We start from the raw sequence: 12,419 nt of genomic DNA on the forward strand, positions 1-12,419 counted from the left end.
CATCACATCACCGAGTAAACTTGAGGCCCAAAAGGGTCTGGGGCACCCTGGTCAGTATGGCTCAGTCGGTTGGAACACTGTCCCATAAACAGAAAGGTCACTGGTCCGATTCCCAGTCACAGTCCATGTCAGGTGTGGGCTTGGCCCCCCCATTGGGGTGCATGCCAGAGGCAACCCACTGATGTTTCTCTCTTGCACGGATTTTCTCCCCTCTCTCTAAAACCAGTGAGCATGTCCTTGGGTGAGGATTAAAAAAAAATAGAGTCTGGGGCTGTGAAAGCATCTAAAAATTACAAGGTGCTACGCAAATATGAAGGGCCATGGTTACTAATCTCTGGGGCTCACACTCCCTCTCTTGTCAGGCCAGTTTCCCCTTCCCCAGCTGTCCGGGCCTGTATTTTCCATCCCTAGACTCTAGTCCTTATTTCTGAGCACTTCTGAGACTTGGCAAGGTCAGCTGAGTTTATACCCAAGGAGCTGTCCATTGTCCTTACCTTGATCATCTGAAAACCTAGTAAGTCTGTAGCACTTACATGTTTAAGTTCCTGATGCCTTCCTGTCCTGGCAGGGACATTATTCCCTGGGGCGCCTGAGTATTCTGGCCTGTCTACATCCCATCCTCTTACCCACCTTCCCTTTCTATTCCTCCCCTCTACGGCTCATCACAATAACCTCCACCTACTCCCTTTTGTCCACTCACCTTTCCTCCCTCATCCTCTGTCCCATCCCTTCTCCCTTGACACCCAAGCCTGCAGCACTAGAGGCAAAACTGGCCTCAGAATGGACCCCATCTCTTGTATGAGGGGCTGGATTTGTAAGTGGACATCCAGGGAGGGGCTTCTGTGCAATGCCACCCCAACACCTTAATTCCTTCTGATTAGGGTTTTCCTCACGTGGCCAAGTGCATCCTGGGCCGTAGGCACAAACACCATGCAGGGGCTGTGGTACAGGGGTGCACTGTACTTGCCTCCTCTTTAGTTTAAAAGAAAACAGCTTTCCCCTCTTGCCAGAGCACTGCAGGTTTTTCCTTCTTATCATCCAGGACCATAGTTCTCCCTTCCTAACTCTAAAGGGGAAAAAAATAATTCCCTGATGGAAACTGGCACTCTGATTTCGCCTCAAGAATTCTAAAGATATTTATTGATATCTGGTTTCCTTCAGCTGTAGAAAAATCTCTGGAAGGGAGGGGAAGAAGTAGTTTCACTTCACAAACTCCATCATTTATTCACTCATCATCCATTCATTTATGAAATAGTTGCTGGGTGCCAGATTCTGTGCTAAAACATGGGGATGCCAAGGAGCTCAAGGTCCAGCTGGGAGCAGGGGAGGATAAAGGTGCAAATAAATAAGAGGGTGTGATGGTAGCTCCTAAACTGGTATCTTGAGTGCTAATGGGATCTTAGAGGAAGGAACATCTCAGTCTGTATAAAAAGTCCTGGAAGGCTTCATGGAGGAAATGATGCTTATGCAGAGAGTTTAAAGCACATGTAAGGACAGGCCGGGAGGCTGCTTCTGGGAAGGGAAACAGAATGTGCCAACACATGGAAGACATGTTCTAGGAGCTACAAATAGATGGGGACATCTGGAATATAAAATGAAGGGGTTAAAATACTGGCAGTAGCAGTTGGATAAGTGAGAAATGCCAGATCATATACCCACCTCCAAAGAGGTTAAACTTCTACTCCGTGGGCAAACAACCGAGGGCCACTGAATGTTCTGAGCAAGGTGAGGGTGCAAGAGGACCAGGTAGAGGCCACTGCAAGGATCCTGCTGAGGAACTGGGGTGGCCAGAGAGGTAAGGCCACTGGAAGCATCCACAACACTTGGGGTCTGCAACCTTTCCCAGCCTGTGCAGAAGCCCTGAGATGGCTCCTCTGGGGCCATCAATACTGGCTCTTGCCCCCAGTTCATGACAACACCAGGCAAGAAGCGATAAGCCAGTCTCACTTCTCCCAAGGCACTCGGCCAGGATTGCTCAGTTATCATTTCCTCTCCATAAAACGCTGGGAAGGCTTCCAGAGCACGTCTCCTGCCCAAGCCCCCTCCACTCCAGGAGGACACACCTCCCACTGGAAGCACCAGAGGAGGAGCTGGTCTCCTCCCCACCCCGCCGTCGGCACACACGGGAGGCCGGGCGCCTGCTGATTTTTCCCTTGCTCTGGCTCTTTTTCCTTCTGGAGCGGCAGGCTCATCTTCTGCATTTTTAATAGCTGAGCATATTTAGCATTCAGCACACGTGTGTGGGTTGATAAGGCCTAAGGAGAAGGCAACACGCCATGCAGGGGCGGAAAGCCTCCTGCCCGTTTCTGCCCACATCAGCGGGTCTGACTTCCCCCAGTGGCTCCACACACTGGACAAGGGGAGCCAAAGTGATGACAGCAGGTTCGAAAGTTAGACTGGCTGGTTCAGTCCCCAGTACAAGGGGCAGGTCCCCTGGCCAAGCAGGGACTCATAAGTAAAGTCTGAAATGCTCATCTTAGCTCAAAAGAGCTGAAGAGTCTTAATTCCCTCTTACCTTCTACCTGGGGACAGACTCATCTTGCCCACCTCTCTGCCTTTCCCAGCGGACAGTGAGCTGGTGGAGGGGCTCAGAGTGCCCGGTGTGGGGCGAGCAGGGAGTGCCGTCGGGCAGACCTGCGGGGGACGTGTCCAGTAGCACAGGGATGCCTGCTCTGTTTCCCCCTTTCTTCTCATGCAGAGTTATTTTCAGTCTCCTCAGACACAGAAGGGAGAAAAAAAACAAACCCATAGACCATTTAAATTTATGTGATGTAGATGCCAGGAGGTCTGCCTGGGTTCAGCACTGGTGTTTACCATTGTACATGTGAATTCGAGCCACTTGAGAAAGAGCACCTCCGACCTGCTGTTAATTTTAATCTAAAGGCCACGCACGGCTGGTGCTTTCTTGGCCTTTAGGGCCAATGCCGAGCTCCCTCGGAGCAGGGGAACAGGACTTCAGCAGGGGAGACTGTGCAGCCCGACTGGGTGCTCGGGGCCTGTTCCAGCACACGCCCAGTTGCAGTTGCAGACTAATGTGAGAAAGAGGCGAGAGCTCCTTCCACCTTGGAATTTAGCAGCTCCTGTCGGGAAGTACAACATTAAAGAGAGCGAGGGGACACCTTAATACCCCTGGGAGTCACAGAACCAGAGAGACCCTCCCAGGGTCACCTGGCCTAGGTGTCCAGATCTGTGCTGTCTGAGACAGCAGCTGCTGGCCATGTGTGGCTACAGAACATTTAAAGTGTGGCCGAGAAACTCAATTTTAAATTTTATTTAATTTTAATTCATTAAAATTTAAAAATAAGTGCTTGATTCAGTTGTTAGGAAATGTTTAAAAGTATGTTTGGAACAACTTGGATATGCAAATCTATTTTATAATTGTAAATTTTTAATAATATCAAAATATGGGTCAAGTATCTCTGATGAAAATTTAGTGTCCAAATTGAGATGTGCTCTAAGTGTAAAATACACACAGCATTTAGAAGACATAAAAAAAGAACATAAACTATATCAGTGATTATATGTTCAAATGATAATATTGTGGATATGTTAGGTTAAATAAAATATTAAAATTAATTTTGCCTTTTTTTTTTTTCACTTTTTCAATGTGGTTACTAGAAAATTTAAAATTACATGTGTGGCCTTGGCTGGTGTGGCTCAGTTGGTTGGAGTGTCATCCCGTAAACTGAAAGATCATGGGTTCTATTACCAGTCCTGGCACATTCCTGGGTTGTGGGTTCTGTCCCCGGTCAGGGCATGATCAGGTAGCATACAAGATATGAGAGGCAACTGTTAGATGTTTCTCTTTCACGAGGATGTTTCTCTCCCTCTCTCCCTCCCTCCCTCCCTCCCTCCCTCCTTCTCTCTCTAAAATCAGTAAGCATGCCCTCAGGTAAAAATTTTAAAAAATTTGCATGTGTGGTACACATTATATGCCCATTGAATAGTGCCAGTCTAAACAATTGTAGATAAAAAGTTATAGCCTCCAGGAATGGAAATCTTACTACTCATTTCAATGATCAGATCCATTTCATTCAATTCAGCAAATACTTACTGACAAGGGGACTGTGTTTGCTGAGTGTGAGGACCGCCTATGTAGGAGTAATTGTGAGGACCTCAATTACTACTGAGCAGAAGGGATATAGTAATAAGCCTAGTCTATAGCACCACACAAAGAGTCACAGGTAAGGAAAAGTGAAGTGTCGCCGGGCTTAAAAAGAGACACCAGCATATCAGGTGGCTGCCATGGAGGAAGTGAGAGAGAGAAGGGCTTTGAGAAAAAGGTGGCCAGTGAGGAACAGCGAGGATTTGGGCCAGAAAAGAGGACACAGAATGCTGTGCGAAGAACTTTGGCTTAGCAGTCCCTACTTCCTCAGGTTCCTCTTCGCCTGATCCCCCATTCTCTAGGGCCCTGACTTTGGCCCCTGCTCTTCGCAGGCCTCGTAGCTTCCTGGGAGGCCCCATGTGTACCCATGGCTTCAAATGCCCGTGTCTACATTGACAACATTCAAATCTCCATTCCCAACACATTTCTCTCTTGACCCCTGGGTCCATACATTCAACGCCCACCAACGTCTCTGTGTAGATTGTAGATGTTTCTCAGATACTTCAGACTACATTGACTTCTCAGCTGAACTGATCCTCTCCTCCCCACCCTAAACGCTGGACCTTTCTATCCTTTTCTGGAGGAAGTGACAGGACTAGTAACCCAGTTGTCCAAGTCAAGACCCTGGACATCATCCTCAACTCTTCCCTTGTATTGCAAGACCTACATAACAACCAGCTCCAAAGTCCTGTGGAGTTTTCCTCCTTAATATTTCTCCCATCTGACGCTGTCTGTGCATGCCCACTACCAACTACTTGGTCCAGGCTGTCACCATGCCTCACCTGAATTACACCAAAGCATCCTCACTGTTCTTGCTGCTTCCTGAGTGGCCTCTCAAGCCATCCTTCATCCTACTGTCAGGGCAATCTCACTATAACTGAAAACTGCTCCTTTAACAGCTCCATGCAGCTTTCAGGGGGAAGTCCAAATTCCTGAACTTAGTACGTACGGTGGAACTTTATAATCTACCCAGCCCACCTACCCAGTTCATCTGCCTCCCCCCCACATGCAAATACTTCTGCACATTCTGTTTCCTTTGCTTGGGACACCCTTCCCACTTTCTTAAAAAATTTTTTTCAATTGTGGTAAAAAAAAATATAACCTGACATTTACCATTCTAATCTGGTTTTCTTTGTGTAGGTCATTTCTACTTATCTTTCAAATTCAGCTCTGTGCGACCTCTTCTGAAATCCTTTTCTGAGTCCTCAGCCTGGTTAGGGAACCTTCTTCTGTGCTTTCAATATCTTAGCTCTCATCACACTGTACTCCGTGTTTGCTTATGTCTCTTTTTACAGACTCCCTAAGACATTGTCTGTCTTATTTAACTTTGCATCCCCAGGGCAGCAGTGCACAGTTGTCCAGGCCATGCACTGTACTAGGATGCCTGGTTGAGGGAGTGAGTAGGGGATGAAGACCATTGGCCAATTATTTACCTGGTCCTGAACTATATCCTGGCTTTTTTCTATTCGCATAAATGTTCCATGGGTAACATCAATGGGCCCTATGTAATGCCAGTGCTTGTTATAGAGTTGACACGTAGTATTATAGTAGATGCTCATTAAACAGCTGAGTAAAGACAGATGGATATTCTAGGCAAAGGTACCAGGGGAAGGTGTGGTGGGGAAACGGGAGTAATGGGACAGTATTGCATGATCAGGATTGGATTGCGGGTTTGGAGGCAGTTTGTGGACAGTCCCTTATGTTGGGCTGAGGGGCTAAACTCTTAGTTCAGGAACCTTCAAGAATTTTTGAGGGAATATTATGACTTAGAATCACAAAATATTCAGGCTTGAAAGTGAAGACTCAGAGAAGTAACTTGTTCAAGGTCACACAGGAAGTTAGTGACCAAACTGGGGCTTAAACCGGTTTGTCTTTTCTTTTTTTTAAAAAAAAAGATCTAAATGGGCTTTATTGAGTGATTCGTGAATTGGGCAGCATCCCCTCTAGCAACTAGAAGGGCACTCCCTTGAACTGGCTTTTCTTGCCCTTAGCTCTGTGTGGCTATTCTCCCACACTGCTCTCTGCGAAAGCTTCCCTGAACTGAGGCTGAGCCCTGAGAGTCTCCAAGCCAAATCTTGTCAGCCTTCCCAATGCAGGAGGCTGTGAGGGTGGCTAGGAGGGTAAGCCTGGCTGACTACAGGTGAGATTAGGAAGGAGACCACTGCAATCAGTGCTGAGCTTCTCTCATGGTGCACCCCTGGGTCTGTCTTCAGAATATCTGCCTACTTCAAGTTAGGTAAATTACCCGCCCATTAGCTTTCTGTTCTTCACACAGGGCAAGTGCTCTGGTTTTTTAAGTCTTTTTATTATGAGCTATTTCCCACCTTATACTTCTTCTGGTTGCTTTTCTTTGGGACCTGGGGAGATTTTTCAAATTCTTTCATAATTACTTTCTGCCTCCAGCTGAAGGGGCCTTGCCCACAGCAGGTCTTATGAAGTATGTGTTCAGTTAGTTGAATCAAACGTGGAGACTGACCTGACCCCAATGGTCCCCCCAAAGGCTTGCCTCCTGGGAGGATTCTCGGTGCCGAGTCTCACCCCTCTGGGGCCACGTTTCTCATTTATCGTTTCTTGTGTTCATTTTATGGTCTTCTGTGACCCTGGCGTCTCCTTCCAGCTTATTCTTCCCAAGCCCCTGCCTAGCTCTCCTCATCTGGTTTCTCTGTAGCTCACTTCTGTATTTGGAATGATTTTATCCTTTTCCATTTTCAACTTCTGTCAGAGTCAGAGCCATTTCTCTACTTTTTCAGAGGGATTTGACTTTTCAACCTTCATTCCGGTTACAGGAGCTCTGTCTTTTGGCACATGTGATTCCAATGATAACGATAAGATTATCTCAGTTACCAAATGTGTACTCTGCTCCAGACATTGTACTTGCTGATTTTATAAAAAGTAGCCCACTTAATCCTCATCACAATCCCATGGGATAGAGCAATTATTAGCCCATTTTATAGATGAGTAAAACAGAGGCAACCAAGATTGAGGAACTTGTCCAAAGTCACCCAGCTGAGATTTGTACATAGGCAATTCTGGGGCTTGTGCTTACTTCAGGACACCTGGTGTTACCTCAACAAACAATCGTCAGGTGCTTTCCAAGGTCGCCAACTAGAGGGAGACTTACCCCCCGTGGCCCAGCACAACCGCCATTGTCACTTTCAGGCTGGATCTTCCCTAACCAGCTACATCCTCCTACAGGATGGGCCTGAGATCCTAATGATCAGAAGAGAGTAAAGCTAGGCCGCGAGGCCCACTGGCATGATGGGGAACTCCTCTCCTCTTGAGAGCTGTGGCTAAACCTTTCCACTCTATCACAAGGCTCTTTGCTTGATCTGGCATAATTAGCTCTTTACAAAATCATCATAATTTCCAGTGTGCAGTGACAAACCAGTTGATGCTTGGTTTTAGTCCACAGCTTTTCTAGGTCTGAACTTAAATGTAATTAACTATCACTAATAAACAGAACGTTTTTTCTTTTTAAATATATAAATCAGACTCCACAATGACCCCTGAAAGATAAAGCTAGGGGCTCTGTTAGAAGCCCATAGTCAAGTGGTCCAAGTGGGGTCCCTCAGCATTTGAAGACACAGGCAGCAGGCATACCTTGTTTAGCTGTGCTTTGCTTCACTGTGCGTCACGAACTTTGCATTTTGTACAAATTGAAGGCAGGCTCCTCCACCATCAAAAAGATTATACCTTGCTTTGTTGTGATACTTCCTTCATTGCCATGGTCTGGCACCCACAATATGCCTGAGGTCTGCCTGTATTCATCTTCTACTTCCTGTCCTTGTTTTCACTTTGGTTTCCTATCTGTCCCTTCCACAGGTAACCTTTTCTGACTTTTTGGTGAAGACTGAGATTAAAAAAACGAATTAAAAGCCTCTGATTTTTCATAGTCACCTGCAACCAGTTCTGTCCCACCCCATCAAAGGGGCGCCATTGTCTTTGGATTTGCTCTTTCCCCTCCGTGGTCAGCTCCCAATCACCTGCCTCTGCTGGCAACTATTCCGAGGAGCGGAGACTCTGATGCTCACAGGAGGGCGGCTTTGCAGGGGGCCAGCCCCCCAGGACTGCAGGGCCTGGCCTCGCTCCCTGCTGAGCAGACCGACTGTGCTTTTGATTATTCACACCAATGCTTCTTTTCACTGGGGCAGAAAATTGAGAGGTGACTGTATCACTGAGGAATATTTCCCCATTACCCTTTTCTTAGACACAACTTGGCTCAGCTCTTAGGAGCAGAAAAAAATTCTCCTGTCATGCATATGGCACTTTAAGGTCCTGTGTTCCCTCCAGTGTTTTGGTTCCTCACCCCATCGTTTGGGTGTTCTGTCCCTGCCCCTTCTTAGACACGATGCCCAGGACCTAAGCCAGAGGGTAAACACTGCTTCCTGTGGTGCCAGGGGCAAGCAGCGAGGACAGACAGCTGCTGGCTGCCATCACCGGACACTTACCATGGTTTGTCCCTTGATCCTTTTGCAGAAAAGACTGTGTGCTGTTTGCTGCTGGAGGTAAGTAGATTGTCTTTGGGCGTTTTGAATGGCTTTGAGGTGCTGCTGGCAGAGTTATGGCCGCTGAGACAGGCTTTTGCTTTCACCTGTACTAGTGATGTCCTGGAATTGGAGGGCGGAGACGCTGGAGAGGGAGAAGGTCTGCACATTGAAGCGTGTCTTCTCTCTGCAGAGGGAGAAAGGATAGAACTCAGCACATCATCTGTGGCAAGTGAGTCTCTCACGCACTCACGCCACGCTCACATACAACGGGCAAAGAGAAAGTGCTTATCTTGCAATGTCTGCCTCCCTGAAGCCTCAGCTCTGACTACTATCTGTCTTTTTTCTTTTCCCTGAGTGAGAAATTGCTTTTACTTAACTTCTTTATTATAACTTTAAAAATGATGTTTCCACAAATACCAGTGGAAACTCCAATCAGTAACTTAACATGAAAATGCACTTATTTAAACCTCTTTTCTTTGCCTACTGACTACCATGTGTCTTGACACCCGCTCTTCTCCCACTAACTAGCAATGATGGAATTCTGAATTTCTGTATCAAATGGCATGCTAAACCAACCCAGGCTTTCAGAGGAAGCATTTACCAGGCCTTCTTTCTGCGAAACGACCTCCACAGGACTAGCAGAGGGGACACCAGATGTCCCCTGAACACAGTGGGATAACTGTATACCCAAAGTGATCTCCAGGCAGCTACACAGAGATGACAAGGTCGCTCAGTGCAGTGGGCAGGGCAGAACTCTCAAGAGAATAAATAGGAAATTCTTGAACTGGACCAGCAGCAGGATCACTATGGTCAGAAAGACAGCAAGGGCTGAATGAAAAAGTCTTTGAGAGCCAGGAGTGGCCCGGCATCTGTCCACATGTCAGCAGTGGCCTCTCCATGGCTCACTGAGGTCCGGGGTTACAACTGTTAAGCCAGGACATGCAGGAGGACATCAATGTTTGGGGCAGAATCCACAGATGAGAGTAGGAACAGCTTCCTGAGGTGCAAGAGAAAATACCAGAGCTCTGGGCAGACATGCCTCCCTTGTTCACACTCAGTCAACCTTGTGGTCTGGACTCAATGGGTAGGATGAAGACACCTGACCAGGACAGCAGGTGCATGAAGTAAAAGTTCTACTGTCCACTCATTGTCATGGTTCTTAATTAGGCTAAGAGATTTGATCAAAGGACCCTGTCCCAGAAGAATGCACATTTATGCACGCCCAACTTCGTACACCACTGCAGGAAGGAATCCTGGACCCCCAAAACACAAAGGCTCTAGAATCCTAAGTCCTCTCTGGCCCTCTTGTGCCTACTACAGGGCGCCCCATATAGTCAGTGCTTAATAATATGTGTTTAATAAATAAATGAAATGATAAAAAATGTCCTAAAGGGAAGAACTAGAGAGCACAAGTCAGGAAATCTGGGTTGAACATGATATGAAGAGGGTGGGAGGCAAAGATGGCAGACCACATTCTCCCTCCACCTCCAAGCTGAGTCTCAGGCTTTTCTCAACAGTGAGACATTTCTGGCTGCTGTTCCAGGCACTCGATCTAGGAGAAGAAAGCCAGACTAACTTGGCTATCTGAAATGGAACTGTGGAGTTTCTCTGTGTTCCCTTGTACCAATGCCTACCAGGTTGTCTCCAAGCGGACTGACTCCAGTCCTCTGATGAAGTAGGAATTGGGGGCAGGGGGATAGTGGATTTTTGAGGATCATGTGATTGCTGGGTATTTTTGCCAGACCAGCGTTAATATGTGGCCTACACTGAATAACTTTACAGGTAATTTTTCTTCATTGAATCAGACTAGACCGTGCATACATGCTTGGTTTCCAGAGCCATCCTTTTGAAGGTTTTGAAAACCAAGAGCTAGTTCCAGGGCCTCTGTTTTGATATAGCAGAAAGAACTGAGGGTTGGGAGCCCAGAGATCTAGGCTCCAGCTCCACCCATACCACATTAGTAGGCTTAGGGCCTAGAGTTCACCACTTAAACTTTCTCAGTTTCCATGTCTTTATCTGTAAATGAAGTGGGTCCCTAGATGGCTTCTAAGGCCCCTTTCCACTCCATTATCATAAATATAAGGCATACTTACATCTGCTCCTTCTCTTCTCATCCCTCATGATTCCTGAATTTACAGCACTAATTACAGCTGAAGTACTGAAATATTTTACTCGGGCAGATCTTCCTTGGAGGAATTCAGCCTTCGTAAAATTGCACTGGCCTTTACAAGCCCTGTGAGACAGGCAGGAAGCGGCCAGGCATCTCTACCCTCCTCACGCCTGACTGGCTGGAGAAGACCCAGAAAGGCGAGGTGACTGGCCAAGGTCAGGGCCAAAGGCTACACAAAGAATGGGGCCTAACCACTTCTCAGGAAGGCAGGAAATGAGGGGTACTGTGACCGAGATTTGGAACCAGGAAACTAGCAAGTACAGGAATTATAATCACCAAAGGTTAGAACTGGATTTTAAAAGTTAGCTCATCCCACCTCCTTGCTGACTGATGAGGTTATCAGTTTGAGAGGTTCTCTGTTACCAGCTTGCAGGGCAAAAGTAGTTGGAGGGAATACTGAGACTAGAACCAAGTTGTCTCACTTCAAATCTTTCTGCCCTTCAGAAATGTTTTGCTTAGCAATTTCTTTTTTGGCAGAGGTTTCCAAAACTAAAAAAAGACTTTGCTTTTTACCACTACTGTTTTGGATTTTTCTGCAGCCTTCCTTCACTCATTTGCTATCACTTGCTCAAACTGGCTAGAGGAGGTTGGGGAGAAGGATGTGCAGAAATATTCCTCAGTTCTGCTGGGGAGACAAGCTTTGATAACAAAGAGAAACTTTATTTTGCTAAACTAAGAGTTAAAAATAATACAAATAAACAAAGATAAATCACAAGGAAGGATGCCACTAAGGACAAAATGAATGGGCCAGACCAACCATTCTAAAATCATCTTCCTAGAGAATTCTGGTTAGCGATCCTGCAGCTAACCTCACAAAAAATTAAATCAATGAAAGCTTTTTTCTTGGTTTTATATTTTAGTTCCACAAATGACTAACTGAAAGAACAAGTTGCATATGAGAGACTATTTATCAAAACTTGAAGATAGCCTTTTACCCTCAATTTTTTTGTGTGTGACTTCATATTATAACAAACAGATTAAAAAAGTATTCACTACTTGTGAAACTGTCCCATGTTGTTCAGACTGAATTAAATCTACCACTATTTCAAGATATCTCATGAAGAGACCTGTACCTCTGTCCACTGAGCTTCACAGAGACCTATCTGGACAGCCACTGGTGCCGGGGAGAGTAAAGTGGGACCATGGTCAGAGTAAGCAGAGCTTCACTCAGGAGGTGGGTTTCATCCTTCAGTCAGGTAAGCTCTGGAAAATGGGTAGAACTGGTCCCGGTCAGGCAGAGTGAGGAGGAGATCTGCTTTTTCAGAAAGATCCAATTCCTGTTCAATCTGTGTTTCCCTAGTCTGTAAGGACCTAACCATAGATTACTTACAGGGTTTTGACTTTTGGCAGAGAGGTGGGGTGGGCTGATGATAGGCTCTTAGTTTCGTTTCTTCCTTCCCCTCCCTTTCCTTTCCCTTTCTTTTCCTTCCCTCTCTCCCTCCCTCCCTCCCTTCCTTCCTTTCCCTCTCTCTCTCTTTCTCTTTCTTTGATTTAATCTTTAATTATTTTTTTCCTGGGTCTTAGTTTCTTGTTAGAAGATGTTGCTGTGCAGGTAGAATGTCTTTGAGTAAAGTGTTCCATATTTATTTTAAAATCATTCTGATACCAGCTCTCACCTACTTTGGGCTTACTCATTTCATTTTTTCCCCCCTGTTTT

The 12,419-nt window shown here is 46.3% G+C and overlaps 1 protein-coding gene across 4 annotated transcripts in view; it reads right to left on the minus strand.

Annotated features, from left to right (window-relative positions):
• Positions 1-12,419, minus strand: part of ATXN7L1 (ataxin 7 like 1) — a 226,432-nt gene that overhangs the window by 42,240 nt on the left and 171,773 nt on the right. For all 4 annotated transcript variants that reach the window (XM_054564434.1, XM_054564433.1, XM_054564432.1 and 1 more), the window contains exon 4: positions 8,554-8,776. In XM_054564434.1, the coding sequence (XP_054420409.1) occupies positions 8,554-8,776 (223 nt within the window). The remainder of the gene's footprint in view (positions 1-8,553; positions 8,777-12,419) is intronic.

Source organism: Pteronotus mesoamericanus, unplaced genomic scaffold (genome assembly GCF_021234165.1).
Source record: "Pteronotus mesoamericanus isolate MK-2021 breed Mesoamerican mustached bat unplaced genomic scaffold, CSHL_Meso_final scaffold_85, whole genome shotgun sequence".
NCBI classification, from domain to species: domain Eukaryota; kingdom Metazoa; phylum Chordata; class Mammalia; order Chiroptera; family Mormoopidae; genus Pteronotus; species Pteronotus mesoamericanus.